General features: G+C 42.9%; 1 protein-coding gene across 2 annotated transcripts in view; it reads left to right on the top strand.

Annotated features, from left to right (window-relative positions):
- LOC131928617 (uncharacterized) overlaps positions 1 to 22,366 on the top strand; it is a 49,953-nt gene that overhangs the window by 12,244 nt on the left and 15,343 nt on the right. Inside the window, exons 9-19 of one of the 2 annotated variants that reach the window (XM_059284689.1) lie at positions 12,478 to 12,639; positions 13,277 to 13,327; positions 13,573 to 13,635; positions 14,713 to 14,829; positions 15,735 to 16,011; positions 16,610 to 16,697; positions 17,433 to 17,546; positions 18,196 to 18,324; positions 18,989 to 19,057; positions 20,049 to 20,137; positions 20,827 to 20,964. In XM_059284689.1, the coding sequence (XP_059140672.1) occupies positions 12,478 to 12,639; positions 13,277 to 13,327; positions 13,573 to 13,635; positions 14,713 to 14,829; positions 15,735 to 16,011; positions 16,610 to 16,697; positions 17,433 to 17,546; positions 18,196 to 18,324; positions 18,989 to 19,057; positions 20,049 to 20,137; positions 20,827 to 20,964 (1,297 nt within the window). Of the gene's footprint in view, positions 1 to 12,477; positions 12,640 to 13,276; positions 13,328 to 13,572; positions 13,636 to 14,712; positions 14,830 to 15,734; positions 16,012 to 16,606; positions 16,698 to 17,432; positions 17,547 to 18,195; positions 18,325 to 18,988; positions 19,058 to 20,048; positions 20,138 to 20,826; positions 20,965 to 22,366 lie in introns of both variants that reach the window. The other variant, XM_059284688.1, reaches the window with a different exon arrangement.

The following is a 22,366-nucleotide window of genomic DNA, read 5'->3' as shown; positions in this document are numbered from 1 at the left end:
GATTCTTTTTGTAGGAGAGAGGGAGGGGGTGGCCAACATACCCGACCTGGTACTAAGTGTTAGACCAACTTAACCCTTGATTCTTTTTGTAGGAGAGAGGGATGGGGTGGCCAACATACCCGACCTGGTACTAAGTGTTAGACCAACTAAACACTTGATTCTTTTTGTAGGAGAGAGGGAGGGGGTGGCCAACATACCCGACCTGGTACTAAGTGTTAGACCAACTTAACCCTTGATTCTTTTTGTAGGAGAGAGGGAGGGGGTGGCCAACATACCAGACCTGGTACTAAGTGTAAGACTAACTAAACCCTTGATTCTTTTTGTAGGAGAGAGGGAGGGGGTGGCCAACATACCAGACCTGGTACTAAGTGTTAGACCAACTAAACCCTTGATTCTTTTTGTAGGAGAGAGGGAGGGGGTGGCCAACATACCCGACCTGGTACTAAGTGCTAGACCAACTAAACCCTTGATTCTTTTTGTAGGAGAGAGGGAGGGGGTGGCCAACATACCAGACCTGGTACTAAGTGTAAGACTAACTAAACCCTTGATTCTTTTTGTAGGAGAGAGGGAGGGGGTGGCCAACATAACAAACCTGGTACTAAGTGTAAGACTAACTAAACCCTTGATTCTTTTTGTAGGAGAGAGGGAGGGGGTGGCCAACATAACAGACCTGGTACTAAGTGTAAGACTAACTAAACCCTTGATTTTTTTGGTAGGAGAGAGGGAGGCGGTGGCCAACATAACAGACCTGGTACTTAGTGTAAGACTAACTAAACCCTTGATTCTTTTTGTAGGAGAGAGGGAGGGGGTGGCCAACATACCCGACCTGGTACTAAGTGCTAGACCAACTAAACCCTTGATTCTTTTTGTAGGAGAGAGGGAGGGGGTGGCCAACATACCAGACCTGGTACTAAGTGTAAGACTAACTAAACCCTTGATTCTTTTTGTAGGAGAGAGGGAGGGGGTGGCCAACATACCAGACCTGGTACTAAGTGTTAGACCAACTAAACCCTTGATTCTTTTTGTAGGAGAGAGGGAGGGGGTGGCCAACATAACAGACCTGGTACTAAGTGCCAGACTAACTAAACCCTTGATTCTTTTTGTAGGAGAGAGGGAGGGGGTGGCCAACATACCCGACCTGGTACTAAGTGTTAGACCAACTTAACCCTTGATTCTTTTTGTAGGAGAGAGGGAGGGGGTGGCCAACATACCAGACCTGGTACTAAGTGTTAGACCAACTAAACCCTTGATTTTTTTTGTAGGAGAGAGGGAGGGGGTGGCCAACGTACCAGACCTGGTACTAAGTGTTAGACCAACTTAACCCTTGATTCTTTTTGTAGGAGAGAGGGAGGGGGTGGCCAACATACCAGACCTGGTACTAAGTGTTAGACCAACTAAACCCTTGATTCTTTTTGTAGGAGAGAGGGAGGGGGTGGCCAACATACCAGACCTGGTACTAAGTGTAAGACTAACTAAACCCTTGATTCTTTTTGTAGGAGAGAGGGAGGGGGTGGCCAACATAACAGACCTGGTACTAAGTGTAAGACTAACTAAACCCTTGATTTTTTTGGTAGGAGAGAGGGAGGGGGTGGCCAACATAACAGACCTGGTACTAAGTGTAAGACTAACTAAACCCTTGATTCTTTTTGTAGGAGAGAGGGAGGGGGTGGCCAACATACCCGACCTGGTACTAAGTGTTAGACCAACTAAACACTTGATTCTTTTTGTAGGAGAGAGGGAGGGGGTGGCCAACATACCCGACCTGGTACTAAGTGTTAGACCAACTAAACCCTTGATTCTTTTTGTAGGAGAGAGGGAGGGGGTGGCCAACATACCAGACCTGGTACTAAGTGCTAGACCAACTAAACCCTTGATTCTTTTTGTAGGAGAGAGGGAGGGGGTGGCCAACATACCCGACCTGGTACTAAGTGTTAGACCAACTAAACACTTGATTCTTTTTGTAGGAGAGAGGGAGGGGGTGGCCAACATACCCGACCTGGTACTAAGTGCTAGACCAACTAAACCCTTGATTCTTTTTGTAGGAGAGAGGGAGGGGGTGGCCAACATACCCGACCTGGTACTAAGTGCCAACCAACTTAACCCTTGATTCTTTTTGTAGGAGAGAGGGAGGGGGTGGCCAACATACCCGACCTGGTACTAAGTGTTAGACCAATTAAACCCTTGATTCTTTTTGTAGGAGAGAGGGAGGGGGTGGCCAACATACCCGACCTGGTACTAAGTGTTAGACCAACTAAACCCTTGATTTTTTTTGTAGGAGAGAGGGAGGGGGTGGCCAACATACCAGACCTGGTACTAAGTGCTAGACCAACTAAACCCTTGATTCTTTTTGTAGGAGAGAGGGAGGGGGTGGCTAACATACCAGACCTGGTACTAAGTGCCAACCAACTTAACCCTTGATTCTTTTTGTAGGAGAGAGGGAGGGGGTGGCCAACATACCCGACCTGGTACTAAGTGTTAGACCAACTTAACCCTTGATTCTTTTTGTAGGAGAGAGGGATGGGGTGGCCAACATACCCGACCTGGTACTAAGTGTTAGACCAACTAAACACTTGATTCTTTTTGTAGGAGAGAGGGAGGGGGTGGCCAACATACCCGACCTGGTACTAAGTGTTAGACCAACTTAACCCTTGATTCTTTTTGTAGGAGAGAGGGAGGGGGTGGCCAACATACCCGACCTGGTACTAAGTGTTAGACCAACTTAACCCTTGATTCTTTTTGTAGGAGAGAGGGATGGGGTGGCCAACATACCCGACCTGGTACTAAGTGTTAGACCAACTAAACACTTGATTCTTTTTGTAGGAGAGAGGGAGGGGGTGGCCAACATACCCGACCTGGTACTAAGTGTTAGACCAACTAAACACTTGATTCTTTTTGTAGGAGAGAGGGAGGGGGTGGCCAACATACCCGACCTGGTACTAAGTGTTAGACCAACTTAACCCTTGATTCTTTTTGTAGGAGAGAGGGAGGGGGTGGCCAACATACCAGACCTGGTACTAAGTGTAAGACTAACTAAACCCTTGATTCTTTTTGTAGGAGAGAGGGAGGGGGTGGCCAACATACCAGACCTGGTACTAAGTGTTAGACCAACTAAACCCTTGATTCTTTTTGTAGGAGAGAGGGAGGGGGTGGCCAACATACCCGACCTGGTACTAAGTGCTAGACCAACTAAACCCTTGATTCTTTTTGTAGGAGAGAGGGAGGGGGTGGCCAACATACCAGACCTGGTACTAAGTGTAAGACTAACTAAACCCTTGATTCTTTTTGTAGGAGAGAGGGAGGGGGTGGCCAACATAACAGACCTGGTACTAAGTGTAAGACTAACTAAACCCTTGATTCTTTTTGTAGGAGAGAGGGAGGGGGTGGCCAACATAACAGACCTGGTACTAAGTGTAAGACTAACTAAACCCTTGATTTTTTTGGTAGGAGAGAGGGAGGCGGTGGCCAACATAACAGACCTGGTACTAAGTGTAAGACTAACTAAACCCTTGATTCTTTTTGTAGGAGAGAGGGAGGGGGTGGCCAACATACCCGACCTGGTACTAAGTGTAAGACTAACTAAACCCTTGATTCTTTTTGTAGGAGAGAGGGAGGGGGTGGCCAACATACCAGACCTGGTACTAAGTGTTAGACCAACTTAACCCTTGATTCTTTTTGTAGGAGAGAGGGAGGGGGTGGCCAACATACCAGACCTGGTACTAAGTGTAAGACTAACTAAACCCTTGATTCTTTTTGTAGGAGAGAGGGAGGGGGTGGCCAACATACCAGACCTGGTACTAAGTGTTAGACCAACTAAACCCTTGATTCTTTTTGTAGGAGAGAGGGAGGGGGTGGCCAACATACCCGACCTGGTACTAAGTGCTAGACCAACTAAACCCTTGATTCTTTTTGTAGGAGAGAGGGAGGGGGTGGCCAACATACCAGACCTGGTACTAAGTGTAAGACTAACTAAACCCTTGATTCTTTTTGTAGGAGAGAGGGAGGGGGTGGCCAACATAACAGACCTGGTACTAAGTGTAAGACTAACTAAACCCTTGATTCTTTTTGTAGGAGAGAGGGAGGGGGTGGCCAACATAACAGACCTGGTACTAAGTGTAAGACTAACTAAACCCTTGATTTTTTTGGTAGGAGAGAGGGAGGCGGTGGCCAACATAACAGACCTGGTACTAAGTGTAAGACTAACTAAACCCTTGATTCTTTTTGTAGGAGAGAGGGAGGGGGTGGCCAACATACCCGACCTGGTACTAAGTGCTAGACCAACTAAACCCTTGATTCTTTTTGTAGGAGAGAGGGAGGGGGTGGCCAACATACCAGACCTGGTACTAAGTGTTAGACCAACTAAACCCTTGATTCTTTTTGTAGGAGAGAGGGAGGGGGTGGCCAACATACCAGACCTGGTACTAAGTGTAAGACTAACTAAACCCTTGATTCTTTTTGTAGGAGAGAGGGAGGGGGTGGCCAACATACCAGACCTGGTACTAAGTGTTAGACCAACTAAACCCTTGATTCTTTTTGTAGGAGAGAGGGAGGGGGTGGCCAACATACCAGACCTGGTACTAAGTGTTAGACCAACTAAACCCTTGAATCTTTTTGTAGGAGAGAGGGAGGGGGTGGCCAACATAACAGACCTGGTACTAAGTGCCAGACTAACTAAACCCTTGATTCTTTTTGTAGGAGAGAGGGAGGGGGTGGCCAACATACCCGACCTGGTACTAAGTGTTAGACCAACTTAACCCTTGATTCTTTTTGTAGGAGAGAGGGAGGGGGTGGCCAACATACCAGACCTGGTACTAAGTGTTAGACCAACTAAACCCTTGATTTTTTTTTGTAGGAGAGAGGGAGGGGGTGGCTAACATACCCGACCTGGTACTAAGTGTTAGACCAACTAAACCCTTGATTCTTTTTGTAGGAGAGAGGGAGGGGGTGGCCAACATACCAGACCTGGTACTAAGTGTTAGACCAACTAAACCCTTGATTCTTTTTGTAGGAGAGAGGGAGGGGGTGGCCAACATACCAGACCTGGTACTAAGTGTTAGACCAACTTAACCCTTGATTCTTTTTGTAGGAGAGAGGGAGGGGGTGGCCAACATACCCGACCTGGTACTAAGTGTTAGACTAACTAAACCCTTGATTTTTTTGGTAGGAGAGAGGGAGGGGGTGGCCAACATACCAGACCTGGTACTAAGTGCCAGACCAACTTAACCCTTGATTCTTTTTGTAGGAGAGAGGGAGGGGGTGGCCAACATACCCGACCTGGTACTAAGTGCTAGACCAACTAAACCCTTGATTTTTTTTGTAGGAGAGAGGGAGGGGGTGGCCAACATACCCGACCTGGTACTAACTGTTAGACCAACTTAACCCTTGATTCTTTTTGTAGGAGAGAGGGAGGCGGTGGCCAACATACCCGACCTGGTACTAAGTGTTAGACCAACTAAACACTTGATTCTTTTTGTAGGAGAGAGGGAGGGGGTGGCCAACATACCCGACCTGGTACTAAGTGTTAGACCAACTTAACCCTTGATTCTTTTTGTAGGAGAGAGGGAGGGGGTGGCCAACATACCAGACCTGGTACTAAGTGTTAGACCAACTTAACCCTTGATTCTTTTTGTAGGAGAGAGGGATGGGGTGGCCAACATACCCGACCTGGTACTAAGTGTTAGACCAACTAAACACTTGATTCTTTTTGTAGGAGAGAGGGAGGGGGTGGCCAACATACCCGACCTGGTACTAAGTGTTAGACCAACTTAACCCTTGATTCTTTTTGTAGGAGAGAGGGAGGGGGTGGCCAACATACCCGACCTGGTACTAAGTGTTAGACCAACTTAACCCTTGATTCTTTTTGTAGGAGAGAGGGATGGGGTGGCCAACATACCCGACCTGGTACTAAGTGTTAGACCAACTAAACACTTGATTCTTTTTGTAGGAGAGAGGGAGGGGGTGGCCAACATACCCGACCTGGTACTAAGTGTTAGACCAACTAAACACTTGATTCTTTTTGTAGGAGAGAGGGAGGGGGTGGCCAACATACCCGACCTGGTACTAAGTGTTAGACCAACTTAACCCTTGATTCTTTTTGTAGGAGAGAGGGAGGGGGTGGCCAACATACCAGACCTGGTACTAAGTGTAAGACTAACTAAACCCTTGATTCTTTTTGTAGGAGAGAGGGAGGGGGTGGCCAACATACCAGACCTGGTACTAAGTGTTAGACCAACTAAACCCTTGATTCTTTTTGTAGGAGAGAGGGAGGGGGTGGCCAACATACCCGACCTGGTACTAAGTGCTAGACCAACTAAACCCTTGATTCTTTTTGTAGGAGAGAGGGAGGGGGTGGCCAACATACCAGACCTGGTACTAAGTGTAAGACTAACTAAACCCTTGATTCTTTTTGTAGGAGAGAGGGAGGGGGTGGCCAACATAACAGACCTGGTACTAAGTGTAAGACTAACTAAACCCTTGATTCTTTTTGTAGGAGAGAGGGAGGGGGTGGCCAACATAACAGACCTGGTACTAAGTGTAAGACTAACTAAACCCTTGATTTTTTTGGTAGGAGAGAGGGAGGCGGTGGCCAACATAACAGACCTGGTACTAAGTGTAAGACTAACTAAACCCTTGATTCTTTTTGTAGGAGAGAGGGAGGGGGTGGCCAACATACCCGACCTGGTACTAAGTGTAAGACTAACTAAACCCTTGATTCTTTTTGTAGGAGAGAGGGAGGGGGTGGCCAACATACCAGACCTGGTACTAAGTGTTAGACCAACTTAACCCTTGATTCTTTTTGTAGGAGAGAGGGAGGGGGTGGCCAACATACCAGACCTGGTACTAAGTGTAAGACTAACTAAACCCTTGATTCTTTTTGTAGGAGAGAGGGAGGGGGTGGCCAACATACCAGACCTGGTACTAAGTGTTAGACCAACTAAACCCTTGATTCTTTTTGTAGGAGAGAGGGAGGGGGTGGCCAACATACCCGACCTGGTACTAAGTGCTAGACCAACTAAACCCTTGATTCTTTTTGTAGGAGAGAGGGAGGGGGTGGCCAACATACCAGACCTGGTACTAAGTGTAAGACTAACTAAACCCTTGATTCTTTTTGTAGGAGAGAGGGAGGGGGTGGCCAACATAACAGACCTGGTACTAAGTGTAAGACTAACTAAACCCTTGATTCTTTTTGTAGGAGAGAGGGAGGGGGTGGCCAACATAACAGACCTGGTACTAAGTGTAAGACTAACTAAACCCTTGATTTTTTTGGTAGGAGAGAGGGAGGCGGTGGCCAACATAACAGACCTGGTACTAAGTGTAAGACTAACTAAACCCTTGATTCTTTTTGTAGGAGAGAGGGAGGGGGTGGCCAACATACCCGACCTGGTACTAAGTGCTAGACCAACTAAACCCTTGATTCTTTTTGTAGGAGAGAGGGAGGGGGTGGCCAACATACCAGACCTGGTACTAAGTGTTAGACCAACTAAACCCTTGATTCTTTTTGTAGGAGAGAGGGAGGGGGTGGCCAACATACCAGACCTGGTACTAAGTGTAAGACTAACTAAACCCTTGATTCTTTTTGTAGGAGAGAGGGAGGGGGTGGCCAACATACCAGACCTGGTACTAAGTGTTAGACCAACTAAACCCTTGATTCTTTTTGTAGGAGAGAGGGAGGGGGTGGCCAACATACCAGACCTGGTACTAAGTGTTAGACCAACTAAACCCTTGAATCTTTTTGTAGGAGAGAGGGAGGGGGTGGCCAACATAACAGACCTGGTACTAAGTGCCAGACTAACTAAACCCTTGATTCTTTTTGTAGGAGAGAGGGAGGGGGTGGCCAACATACCCGACCTGGTACTAAGTGTTAGACCAACTTAACCCTTGATTCTTTTTGTAGGAGAGAGGGAGGGGGTGGCCAACATACCCGACCTGGTACTAAGTGTTAGACCAACTAAACCCTTGATTTTTTTTGTAGGAGAGAGGGAGGGGGTGGCTAACATACCCGACCTGGTACTAAGTGTTAGACCAACTAAACCCTTGATTCTTTTTGTAGGAGAGAGGGAGGGGGTGGCCAACATACCAGACCTGGTACTAAGTGTTAGACCAACTAAACCCTTGATTCTTTTTGTAGGAGAGAGGGAGGGGGTGGCCAACATACCAGACCTGGTACTAAGTGTTAGACCAACTTAACCCTTGATTCTTTTTGTAGGAGAGAGGGAGGGGGTGGCCAACATACCCGACCTGGTACTAAGTGTTAGACTAACTAAACCCTTGATTTTTTTGGTAGGAGAGAGGGAGGGGGTGGCCAACATACCAGACCTGGTACTAAGTGCCAGACCAACTTAACCCTTGATTCTTTTTGTAGGAGAGAGGGAGGGGGTGGCCAACATACCCGACCTGGTACTAAGTGCTAGACCAACTAAACCCTTGATTTTTTTTGTAGGAGAGAGGGAGGGGGTGGCTAACATACCCGACCTGGTACTAACTGTTAGACCAACTTAACCCTTGATTCTTTTTGTAGGAGAGAGGGAGGCGGTGGCCAACATACCCGACCTGGTACTAAGTGTTAGACCAACTAAACACTTGATTCTTTTTGTAGGAGAGAGGGAGGGGGTGGCCAACATACCCGACCTGGTACTAAGTGTTAGACCAACTTAACCCTTGATTCTTTTTGTAGGAGAGAGGGAGGGGGTGGCCAACATACCAGACCTGGTACTAAGTGTTAGACCAACTTAACCCTTGATTCTTTTTGTAGGAGAGAGGGAGGGGGTGGCCAACATACCCGACCTGGTACTAAGTGCCAGACCAACTTAACCCTTGATTCTTTTTGTAGGAGAGAGGGAGGGGGTGGCCAACATACCAGACCTGGTACTAACTGTTAGACCAACTTAACCCTTGATTCTTTTTGTAGGAGAGAGGGAGGCGGTGGCCAACATACCAGACCTGGTACTAAGTGTTAGACCAACTTAACCCTTGATTCTTTTTGTAGGAGAGAGGGAGGGGGTGGCCAACATACCCGACCTGGTACTAAGTGCCAACCAACTTAACCCTTGATTCTTTTTGTAGGAGAGAGGGATGGGGTGGCCAACATACCCGACCTGGTACTAAGTGCCAACCAACTTAACCCTTGATTCTTTTTGTAGGAGAGAGGGAGGGGGTGGCCAACATACCCGACCTGGTACTAAGTGCCAACCAACTTAACCCTTGATTCTTTTTGTAGGAGTGAGGGAGGGGGTGGCCAACATACCCGACCTGGTACTAAGTGCCAACCAACTTAACCCTTGATTCTTTTTGTAGGAGAGAGGGAGGGGGTGGCCAACATACCCGACCTGGTACTAAGTGTTAGACCAACTTAACCCTTGATTCTTTTTGTAGGAGAGAGGGAGGGGGTGGCCAACATACCCGACCTGGTACTAAGTGCCAACCAACTTAACCCTTGATTCTTTTTGTAGGAGAGAGGGAGGGGGTGGCCAACATACCCGACCTGGTACTAAGTGTTAGACCAACTTAACCCTTGATTCTTTTTGTAGGAGAGAGGGAGGCGATGGCCAACATACCAGACCTGGTACTAAGTGTTAGACCAACTTAACCCTTGATTCTTTTTGTAGGAGAGAGGGAGGGGGTGGCCAACATACCCGACCTGGTACTAAGTGCCAACCAACTTAACCCTTGATTCTTTTTGTAGGAGAGAGGGAGGGGGTGGCCAACATACCCGACCTGGTACTAAGTGTAAGACCAACTAAACCCTTGATTTTTTTGGTAGGAGAGAGGGAGGGGGTGGCCAACATACCAGACCTGGTACTAAGTGCCAGACCAACTTAACCCTTGATTCTTTTTGTAGGAGAGAGGGAGGGGGTGGCCAACATACCCGACCTGGTACTGAGTGCCAACCAACTTAACCCTTGATTCTTTTTGTAGGAGAGAGGGAGGGGGTGGCCAACATACCCGACCTGGTACTAAGTGCTAGACCAACTATACCCTTGATTTTTTTTGTAGGAGAGAGGGAGGGGGTGGCCAACATACCAGACCTGGTACTAAGTGTTAGACCAACTAAACCCTTGATTCTTTTTGTAGGAGAGAGGGATGGGGTGGCCAACATACCCGACCTGGTACTAAGTGTTAGACCAACTAAACCCTTGATTCTTTTTGTAGGAGAGAGGGAGGGGGTGGCCAACATACCCGACCTGGTACTAAGTGCTAGACCAACTAAACCCTTGATTTTTTTTGTAGGAGAGAGGGAGGGGGTGGCCAACATACCCGACCTGGTACTAACTGTTAGACCAACTTAACCCTTGATTCTTTTTGTAGGAGAGAGGGAGGCGGTGGCCAACATACCCGACCTGGTACTAAGTGTTAGACCAACTAAACACTTGATTCTTTTTGTAGGAGAGAGGGAGGGGGTGGCCAACATACCCGACCTGGTACTAAGTGTTAGACCAACTTAACCCTTGATTCTTTTTGTAGGAGAGAGGGAGGGGGTGGCCAACATACCAGACCTGGTACTAAGTGTTAGACCAACTTAACCCTTGATTCTTTTTGTAGGAGAGAGGGAGGGGGTGGCCAACATACCCGACCTGGTACTAAGTGCCAGACCAACTTAACCCTTGATTCTTTTTGTAGGAGAGAGGGAGGGGGTGGCCAACATACCAGACCTGGTACTAACTGTTAGACCAACTTAACCCTTGATTCTTTTTGTAGGAGAGAGGGAGGCGGTGGCCAACATACCAGACCTGGTACTAAGTGTTAGACCAACTTAACCCTTGATTCTTTTTGTAGGAGAGAGGGAGGGGGTGGCCAACATACCCGACCTGGTACTAAGTGCCAACCAACTTAACCCTTGATTCTTTTTGTAGGAGAGAGGGATGGGGTGGCCAACATACCCGACCTGGTACTAAGTGCCAACCAACTTAACCCTTGATTCTTTTTGTAGGAGAGAGGGAGGGGGTGGCCAACATACCCGACCTGGTACTAAGTGCCAACCAACTTAACCCTTGATTCTTTTTGTAGGAGTGAGGGAGGGGGTGGCCAACATACCCGACCTGGTACTAAGTGCCAACCAACTTAACCCTTGATTCTTTTTGTAGGAGAGAGGGAGGGGGTGGCCAACATACCCGACCTGGTACTAAGTGTTAGACCAACTTAACCCTTGATTCTTTTTGTAGGAGAGAGGGAGGGGGTGGCCAACATACCCGACCTGGTACTAAGTGCCAACCAACTTAACCCTTGATTCTTTTTGTAGGAGAGAGGGAGGGGGTGGCCAACATACCCGACCTGGTACTAAGTGTTAGACCAACTTAACCCTTGATTCTTTTTGTAGGAGAGAGGGAGGCGATGGCCAACATACCAGACCTGGTACTAAGTGTTAGACCAACTTAACCCTTGATTCTTTTTGTAGGAGAGAGGGAGGGGGTGGCCAACATACCCGACCTGGTACTAAGTGCCAACCAACTTAACCCTTGATTCTTTTTGTAGGAGAGAGGGAGGGGGTGGCCAACATACCCGACCTGGTACTAAGTGTAAGACCAACTAAACCCTTGATTTTTTTGGTAGGAGAGAGGGAGGGGGTGGCCAACATACCAGACCTGGTACTAAGTGCCAGACCAACTTAACCCTTGATTCTTTTTGTAGGAGAGAGGGAGGGGGTGGCCAACATACCCGACCTGGTACTGAGTGCCAACCAACTTAACCCTTGATTCTTTTTGTAGGAGAGAGGGAGGGGGTGGCCAACATACCCGACCTGGTACTAAGTGCTAGACCAACTAAACCCTTGATTTTTTTTGTAGGAGAGAGGGAGGGGGTGGCCAACATACCAGACCTGGTACTAAGTGTTAGACCAACTAAACCCTTGATTCTTTTTGTAGGAGAGAGGGATGGGGTGGCCAACATACCCGACCTGGTACTAAGTGTTAGACCAACTAAACCCTTGATTCTTTTTGTAGGAGAGAGGGAGGGGGTGGCCAACATACCCGACCTGGTACTAAGTGCTAGACCAACTAAACCCTTGATTCTTTTTGTAGGAGAGAGGGAGGGGGTGGCCAACATACCAGACCTGGTACTAAGTGTTAGACCAATTAAACCCTTGATTCTTTTGGTAGGAGAGAGGGAGGGGGTGGCCAACATACCAGACCTGGTACTAAGTGTTAGACCAATTAAACCCTTGATTCTTTTTGTAGGAGAGAGGGAGGGGGTGGCCAACATACCCGACCTGGTACTAAGTGCCAACCAACTTAACCCTTGATTCTTTTTGTAGGAGAGAGGGAGGGGGTGGCCAACATACCAGACCTGGTACTAAGTGCCAGACTAACTAAACCCTTGATTCTTTTTGTAGGAGAGAGGGAGGGGGTGGCCAACATACCCGACCTGGTACTAAGTGCCAACCAACTTAACCCTTGATTCTTTTTGTAGGAGAGAGGGAGGGGGTGGCCAACATACCCGACCTGGTACTAAGTGCCAGACCAACTTAACCCTTGATTCTTTTTGTAGGAGAGAGGGAGGGGGTGGCCAACATACCCAACCTGGTGCTGAGTGCCAGACGAGGCGCCGTGGATATTGACTGGATGCTGGCTTACTCAGAACTTAAGAAGCTCATCCGCGACTTGAAGGAGACCTTTGGTCAGAATAGGATGGAGGGGTCTAGTTATCCTGGTATGTTGTCCTCATTTTAAATGTTTTTTTTGTTGTATGTATACACGCTACTTTAGTTATACACATATATGTTGCTTTAGTTATGCAGATACATTCTTTTAAAGATACACATATTTGTTCCTTTAGTTATACATATATCCATTCTTTTAGTTATACATATTTACATTGTTTTAACTATACACATATATGTTTCTTTAGTTATACACATATAGGGCCTACTTTCCTTTAGTTATACACATGTATGATGCTTTAGTTATACACATATACGTTCCTTTAGTTATACACATGTACAGTGCTTTAACTATAAACAAATATGTTTCATCCTGTCACTTTGACCTCTCATACATCCATACAATTTCCACAAAACAAAGCCTCCACCACCTTCTCTATACATATATATATCAAACATATCTATATATCTATATATATATATACACATTCGTACACTCACACAAACTTAGCCACCATACATATATAGTCACACACATTATAACACATACTTAATTTGCAGATTCGTTTTCTTTATTAGATTTCAATCACATTTATTGACAAAATATACATCGATAGCTGTTTTTGTATAAGTATAAGGTCAAAATTAATTTAATCAACTATCTATCTGTTTGTATATTTATTCCAGCAAAATTAGAACGTAAGAAAAGCAGGAAAATGATTTTTGCAGGTAAATCAGGTAGGCGAAAACATATTAACGTATCACATCAGCTTGTAATTCACAACATACACATCATATCAGCATATCATACACATTACAACAGCATATCAACATATCAATATGCACATTATATCAGCATCATATCACCATACCAAATTAACAGTTGGCAAAATCTGTGCACAACAGAATATGTAAGCAAATTTTTAATTGTCAGATAAAGACAGTTATAAATTTTTGAACATGTTCTTACGATTGTGTTGCAGAACAAGTACCAAGAACAGAGTCCCAGAACTTAAAGAGAAACAAGAAGGGAAGTGTGAGAATCAGTGAGTTACCTAAGCCTTGGTGTTGTGGTTGTTTAGAAAACACTTTCTAATATTATACCATGACTAGTGTTTCTTTCAGACATTTTTCTACAGTGGGATGAGGGGGGCACATTTAACACTCAGGGTTGGGGGACTTAAATTTCCGGGTAGGGGGCGGACACTGGTTTAAGTATATATTTTCTATATCTTCTTCTTCTTAATCCCTTTAGTGCCCAAGACACATGGGGCAGATGAAGTAGAGTTCATCTGATTCATAGGGATAGTGTGGTCAGCACTATGCCCAGCCGCTTTTGTTTCCCTAACATAAGTTAGGTACCCATCAGAGCTGAGTGGACTCAGGGACGTTCCACTGGTTTTAACCTGGATTCGAACTCGAGACTGATGTTAGAAGTCTAGCTCTCTACCACTAAGCCATATAATACATATATATACAATATATATATACAATATATACAATATATCTTATCTATTTTTCTCGGAAGGGGAGGATGGGGGGGGGGGGATTCTGACCATAATTTACCTGACTTAGTGCTCTGTTTTTACTGTAGAGCTAGGGATAGGGCCTCCACCTTCGTCTTCCATTGTATCCAGTCCCCAGCAGAGTATTTTCTATTTCCCTAGACATCCCCGTGGTCTCTCGTTGTTTTGAGAAAAATCCACCTCCGTCTTGGATGTCCTCTCTTTCAACTCACTTGGGGTTCTTATCAAGTACCAGATGTGTCACATTTGTGACATTTTACCATTATCATCATCATAGGTCCTCTCCACTCCCCATGGTCTCCTGCGACTCTTTTCAGCTATTCACAATTCCCTCCTATCCTCTCAGCCTCCCCCAGCATGCTACATCACCATGTCTTCTTGGGTCTATATTATACCATATTAGATCCTAATTGATTTGAATGTTTTAATGTATTGAAATATATTTCTCACATTTAAGAAAAAATTCCAGCGAGAGACTGGAGTCCTTTAGTTTTTACCAAAACAATAAACATTAGACCAACTCAACTGGAATAGCTAGATATTTGCTTAATTACCAATACATTTATTGTATGAAAGCTGTTCTCTTTTCTGTCTTAGAAATGAAAGACAAAGATGAGCCAAAAAGAGCAACCAAGTTTTCTGCGACTGTTTCCTACAGTGGGGATAGTGTGTCTAGTGGTGATGAGGACATGATGCTGGACACTGGTCATTCAGGTCAGTTCTAACGCTGCTAAAGTATTTTGTTTTGCCAATCTGGTTTTTGTTAACTGTGTTGATTTACCTGACTTGCTTGGGATCAAGTTCACTTGAAACTAGTGGTTATAATTGTAGATATAGATAAAGAGTTTTAAATATTTAATCAAAGAAATGGTTTTTTGGAAATTCCCATTTTAAAGGTTCTAGATGATGTTTTAAATATTTTTGATCTGTTATACGTAATGTGATGTTTGCATTCAGGAAAAAAACTTATTGATCTGTTGCAGAATACATCTTTTTTATATACTTTTTCATTGTTGGTGTAGGCAGAAATGTTTTATTACATTAACAAAGCAGCATTACAACACAACTTGTCATTACATTGAGATGGGTTAGGACATTACCCCCTGTGCCATTTCCCTCATCTCTGTCAATTTTGTGTAGGTTAATGTCAAGGGGGTAATTTATCCAGGTAGGATAATGTACAGGGGTGGGGGTCAATTTATTTAGGTAGAGGGATGGTAGAGGGGGGTGATGTACATTGGGGTAATTGATCCAGAGAGGGGGGGGGGGGTAATGTTCCCCTGGGAGGGGGGGGGGGGTTAATTTAATTAGGTGGAGGGATGGCAGATGGGGGGTAATGTACATTAGTAGGGGGGGGAGGAGAAGGGGTAATGTTCAGGTGGGGGGGATGGCAGAGGAGGTAATTGACGGAGGTATAAAAATTATTGTCTTACCAAAATGTTACTTTACATTTTACAAAAAGTTAATGAAATATGAATAAAAAAATTTTGCCAGGCTCACAAGATACATATCCAATATTTTTACACACATGAGTTTAGCATTGGATACCACTGTACAATATGTGGTCTATACAATATGCAGGTGTATCTCATTGATAAGAAGTTAATTATTTCCTTCAGTGGATCAACCCCAGTGGAGTCCCACTGTGCCACAACAAAGCCAGTCCACTGATGTCACAGGTGTGGGTAAACTGGGGGGTGAACAAGCCCAGGGAGGTGACGCCGAGCAGGGGGATGTGGCCCGGACAAATGGTGAGACGCCCCAGTCTGTTGTGACCAGCAGTGGTGAGCCACAAGCCAGCAGATTGTCTCACCAATCCAAGGGCAGATCATCCAGAATAAGGGGAAGTCACTCTAAAAGCTCAACACTGATGGATAACAAAATACAGAAAATAAAGTAAAAAATTATTTTTTTAAAGTTAATTTAAAAACTGTTTAATTTTTATTTAAATAAAACAACAACCAACAACTGGTACTGGTATTATCTTTTAGTGATAAGGATACTGTTTTAAAAGAAGTAGAGTTTGTTTGTAAGAAAGAAGAGTTTCTTTGCCTGCTTGATTTGCTAATATACAGCAGTTTAATTGACATCCAAGGCAACTTAATATTCAACCATATGTGACATTCCACCACTAACTTGACTGGAGGAGGTTGGGCATCACTAGCATTGAATTATTTTATGAATGAAGTTATCGGAACTATGAACTGTATCATTAGAGCAGACATGTATTCATGAAGTTATATGAATCATGTACTGCATCACTAGAGAAGGCATATATTAATTAAGTTATCTGAACTATGTATTGTATAACTAGGACAGACATGTATTCATGGAGTTTTTGGAATTATGTACTTCATCACTAGAGTAGGCATATATAAATGAGGTTATCTGAACTATGTATTGTATAAGTAGGACAGACATGTATTCATGAAGTTATATGAATTAAGTACTGCCCCATTAGTCTAAGATATGTTGTACTTGTCTATCCCAGCAGGCCAGCAGGAAATGGTCAGCAGAAGACTGACCCAGGGGAGGCTGTACTGGACATGAGAACTGACCTAGTTCAAAGCCATGACCTACTTGTAAGCCATTTTTGATTTTATAAGTTCACACAAAATTCACCTTTGTTATGTTATTTTGTTGTATTTTTACTTGGAGACTGTTTACTAAGGCTGGGAAGGGGAGGTCAATCTTTAACCCTAGGTGTACTGTGTGTTAAAAGTTCTCCTATATACATGTGGGCTTAGTGAGCAGACAAATGGATTTTGTCCTTGATGTGTAAATGAATTGAATGCCTAACTACCATAACATTTAGCTCAAGGTGTATGAAAGAATTGTTGATGTAACATTTTCTGACTCATGCCAGACACTAATTTAAGCTGAATGTGCTCGAGTGTCACTATTTTGTTATACCTAACATTGTGTAGGTATTTTTAGGGTAGAGTTAGACAAACATTATTTAGGATGGTAATATTTGGATTTATTCAGTGAGTTACCTACCCTAGGGTAAGATATTAATTTTAGTCATTAAAATTTTGATTGATTCAGTGAATTACCTCCCTTAGGATACGACAATTGTTTAGGTTATTAAGATTTGGATTAATTCCGTGTGTTACCTTCCCTAGAGTAGGAACATTGTTTAGGCCATGGTCAGTATAATTTTGGATTAATTCAGTGAGTTATCTCCCCTAGGGTAAGACACATTTAAGTTATTAAGATTTGGATTGATTCAGTGTGTTACCTCCCCTAAAGTAGGAAAATTGTTTATGGCAAAGTCAGTATAAATTTGGATTAATTCATTGAGTTATCTCAACTAGGGTAAGCTGGTGAGCAGAAGTAACCTGAAGTGGAGAGAAGCTGAGGCTGAGAGTGATCTCCCTGCTGTCTATGCTGGACATATAGTGGCCATCAAAACTATGAGGAAACTAGAGGTAATGTACATGTAGTGTACTTTCTGATGGGGGTTGGGGGGGGAGTTATGGTAGGTTATGGAGCCACCTTCTCGAGTTTAATCCGGGTTCAAGTTAGTAGACAGTCTCTGAGTCCACCCAACTCTGATGGGTATCTAACTCACATTAGGGAAAGTAAAAGCGGCTGGGCATAGTGCTGACCACACTATCTCTTCATATGCCGAGGTCACAGAAACAAGTGAACTCTACTTCATTTGCCCTATTGCCCTATAGACCGTCAGGTTTGATATAGACCGTCAGGTTTGAAAGAGAACTTTTGGAGCCACCTATGTAATAGTATTATAAGCCTAATGTAACCTTTATCTTTTTTTTTTATTTAAAAATTTTTTTTTAATGTAATGCCACGTGCCATCTCATTATTGAAATGATTGTTACCATTAAAATACTATGACAAATTGGGGTATTATGTAATAGTTGTGGTCATGTGATATCTCATTTGTCATGTAATATTTGTGGACATGGCACACTTAAAGTGATGTCACTTGTCATTTGTCATATTGCGTTTGTTGACATGGTACACCGTAAAGTGACATTAGCTCAGTTTTCGTGTCAAATTTGTACCATCTGTTCACCTATCTTGCTCACGTAGTTTGTCATACAATGTCACCAGGGCCACATGAGTGCTGTCGTATGCCTATGGTTCGACGTACGTCGCATCGTCACGTGTGGGCTGGACCGCACTATACGATTATGGGACGTGCGCAGTGGGAGGAGCCTCCATAAATTTCTTGGACATCTGGTACAAGTTCATACCACCCATTCCATCATAGACCCCAAGTCAAACCTTTACACTACCTGATTTTTACTTAAATAGTAACCCCATCAAACTTTAGCCTAAACAATAACCCCATTAAAACTGTTGCTTAAACAATAACTCGATTAAACTTAAATATCAACCTTGGTAAACTTTAACCTAAACATTGTCTCTGATAAACATTAATCTAAACAATAACCTCATAAAATTTAGCCTAAACTTCAACCCCAATAAAATTTAACCTAAACATTGTCTATGATAAACATCGATCTAAACAATGATCCCTTCAGACTTTAAAACTTAAATATTAACCCCCCCCAAACTATAATCTAAACAAGAACCACAATAAACTTGAATCCAAACAATAACCTAAACACTAACCCCTATAAACTTTAATCTAAACAATAGCCCTTATAAATTTTAGTATAAACAATAATGCCATCAAACTTTAAACTTAACTTTAACACCACCAAGCTATAACCTAAACAGCAATCACAATAAACATAAATCTAAACAATAACCCCATCAAACTTAAACCCAAACACAACACCCAACAAATCATTAAATCCATCCCATCCAAATTTCAACCTAATCTTGAACCCCATCAAAACTAACCTAAAACTTAAATGTAACCTTTGAACTTTTGCAGGGTGGGGTGAGGTGTGTTCAGTTTGATAATGACATTCTGGCTACAGGTTCCTGGGACAGCCTCATTATGGTAAGAGAACTGGGGACATTTTCTTGTTTTACTCTCTATTTTAAGCCTCATCTTTTCCCATTTTTGATTAAGATACATGTGGCTGATGAAGTAGAGTTTATCGGTTTCAATTACCTTGTCATACAGGGGGATAGTGTAGTCAGCACTATGCCCGCCGCCATTATTTCCCTGAGTCAGGTATCCATCAGAGCTGGGTGGACTCCAGTACATCCTGCACACTTGAGCTTGGAATCCGAACAGTTGTGAGCTCTACCATCGGACCATACCATCCCTCGCCATTACCAGCCTATTAAGTAAACTAAGTTGTTTTATAGTGCCTTCTATTTAAATACTTGACCTCAAAAACTGCATAAGTATTTTGTCATAATTTAATTCTTTTTCATATATATTTCTGTCAGTTGACAACTAGTTAATATATTAATTAAAATAATTCATAATAATACCTGCAATGTGCAGATTTTTATTGAATTTCTAGATATTTTCTTTAGCTTATAACGATGTATAGGCTCTGATTAGAATCAACCTTCTTTATTAAAAAAAAATTATTGTATAAAAAAAACAATTTTAATTAATAAAGGGAGCTAAGTCTTGTTTTGAATTAAATTAGTATTTTCTTCAATGATTTCCCTTGGAATGATAAGGATTTAAAAAAGAAAATCTTACAATTATGATAAGAAATTTTAAGTTTATTAAATATGTATTTATTAACTTGTTTGGGAAGTTAAATAACCATTTGTTAATTATATATTTTAAATTCTTGATATTGTGTCTATCTGTGTGGAATAATCCGCTCATACATAACATATAATGGAATAGCTTGGTCAGATAATAGAAATATAGACTGTGTGGACTCAAGTCACAGCCAGTGAAGATATTCCTTTGCTGTGATTGATGTATTGATGTTGACAAAGGCTTAGGATGGTGGTGTGATGGTGACCGGTGGTTTGATGTGGACGTGTCATTTGACTGTTGTTATGTTTACTTTTTTTAGATCTGGGACATGAAGCACTTGACCAACATCACCATCCTACATGGCCATAGGGACTCTGTCACGTGCCTGGAGTTTAACTCAGACTTTCTGTAAGTGGTGATATGACATATGACATGTTTGTGGTGACATGACATATGACATGTATGTGGTGGCATTAATGACATTTCAACTCTCTGGTGATATGACATTTGACATGTATCTGGTGACATTGATGACATTTCAACTATTACTTTCTGTATTTGGTGATATGACATATGCCATGTATGTGGTGACCTTAATGACATTTCAACTCTCTGGTGATATGACATATGACATATTTGTAGTGGCATTAATGACATTTCAACTCCTACTTTCTGTATCTGGTGATATGACATATGACATGTGTTGACCTTGATGACATTTCAACTCAAACTTTCTATAAGTGGTGACATGAAATATGACAATTTGAACAATGACATTTGAACTCATAAAAAACAAAAGTATACAGATAGCATTAAGATATTTGTAAAATAGGCAACACATAAACTCATAACGGACAATATATAAATATATTTGTGACATTAATGACATTGAAACTCATGATTTCTGTAAGTAATGACATGACAATTATGAGGTGACATTGATGACATTTATATGTAGCAACATGACACATGACAGGCATGTGAAGTCTTTAATCACATTTGAACTCATAAAGAACAAAAAGCATCCGTACAACATAAAGACATTTGTATAATGTTCACCACCAATTGTTTTGTTTTTCTTTCTGTAATGGTCACAGAGTCTCAGGATCCAAAGATGGCACTGTGAGGGTCTGGTATCGTCCAACGTTTTACTGTGCCAGGGTAATCAACCTGAGCGCCCCATTGGTCAGTTTTGTTCTTGTGCAGCACGACATCATCACTAGTACTGCCGACTTGTAAGTACTCACACGCACAGCGTACAGTTTGTGTTATGGTACATTTTAAGAACTTATATGCACAACGTGTATTGCATGTTTTCTTAACATTATAGATCAAGTATTATAAAGAATTTGTCAGTACATTCTGAGCACATATACAACTTAATTTTCATAACATTAAACAAATATGGGATGGCATGGCCTAGTGGTAGAGCGCTAGACTGCTAACCCAAAAATCTCAAGTTTAAATCTGTCTCCTAGTCCACCCAGCTCTGATGGGTACCTAACTCACATTATTAAAAGTAAAGATGGCTGAGCATAGTGCTGACCACATTTTCCCTTCATATGCCAAGTTCACAGTAACAGGTGAACTCTACTGCAGTTGCCCCATTGACCGTCAGGTTTGAAAAGGGAACTTTAATTTAAATAGTATATTTTATAGATTACTTTTTTATAACAGTATGTGTGCGGGTTATACAATACCTGTTTGTGATAGCAAATTTTGTGTTAGGGCACTAACAATTACTATAATACAGTACATAAAATCTGTGTATCTGCACCCAATGTATCTGTATCCCATGTATCTGCACTCCATGTATCTGTACCTCATGTATCTGTACTCCATGTATCTCTACCCCATGTATCTGTATCCCATGTATCTGTATCCCAGTCCCCCATCTCCACACCATCCCCACCACCACACACAGACAGCAACAGGTTTACCTCTAAACTCCACTTGGAAGACACACCGCCTACCCACAGTTAAAAGAATTCCCTCACATTTCCACCAACCCACCTCCCAAAATTTTATTCTCCCCCCATCTTTACAAAAAATCCCCTGAAACTATGCATCTGTTTGGAGATGTTCTAAGTAAGCTCAACCCCCGTCTGACACCTGTTTTTGTTCTTACAAATAAAAAAAAAAATCATTTCGTAAAGCGGTATCTTGCCCTGCTATTTTGGTCTGACTCTGGAGCCTCCACCTGGCCATGCCGTGTCTACCACTTGCCCGGTTGCTTGAAAAAGATGGCCTCCTAAATTTGACACCTTTAACATGGGCCCCGCCATGTGCTCGGGCCCGCACTGCGTACTTAAATTTCTTATCTGGAAATAAAATGTATCTGTTTATAGCGGTGGGATGGGGGATATTATTTACGATTATTTATGATCAGTAAATCTTTCTAGCATTTTGGGGTCTTTTTTTTATAAGAAAAGGGAGATATGCAAGTTTATAAAAAATGAGATTTAAAAAAAAAAAATTTTTGGCCATTAAAACAACAGCCGGAGAAATAATCGTCAAGAAGTGAGTTTTTTTAAATGAGGCGAAAAAAAAATGGATGCTGCAATAAAGAAATTTTAAAAAAAAAAAAGGGTAGCTGTCGCGCACTTAGGTGAAGGTCAAGGTCACTTTAAGTTCACC

Source organism: Physella acuta, unplaced genomic scaffold, assembly GCF_028476545.2.
Source record: "Physella acuta isolate Inbredline_101_S28 unplaced genomic scaffold, ASM2847654v3 ptg001527l, whole genome shotgun sequence".
In the NCBI taxonomy this organism is placed as follows: Eukaryota; Metazoa; Mollusca; class Gastropoda; family Physidae; genus Physella; species Physella acuta.
Note: the sequence above shows the minus strand (reverse complement) of the source record. Positions and strands in the feature narration are given on the sequence as shown.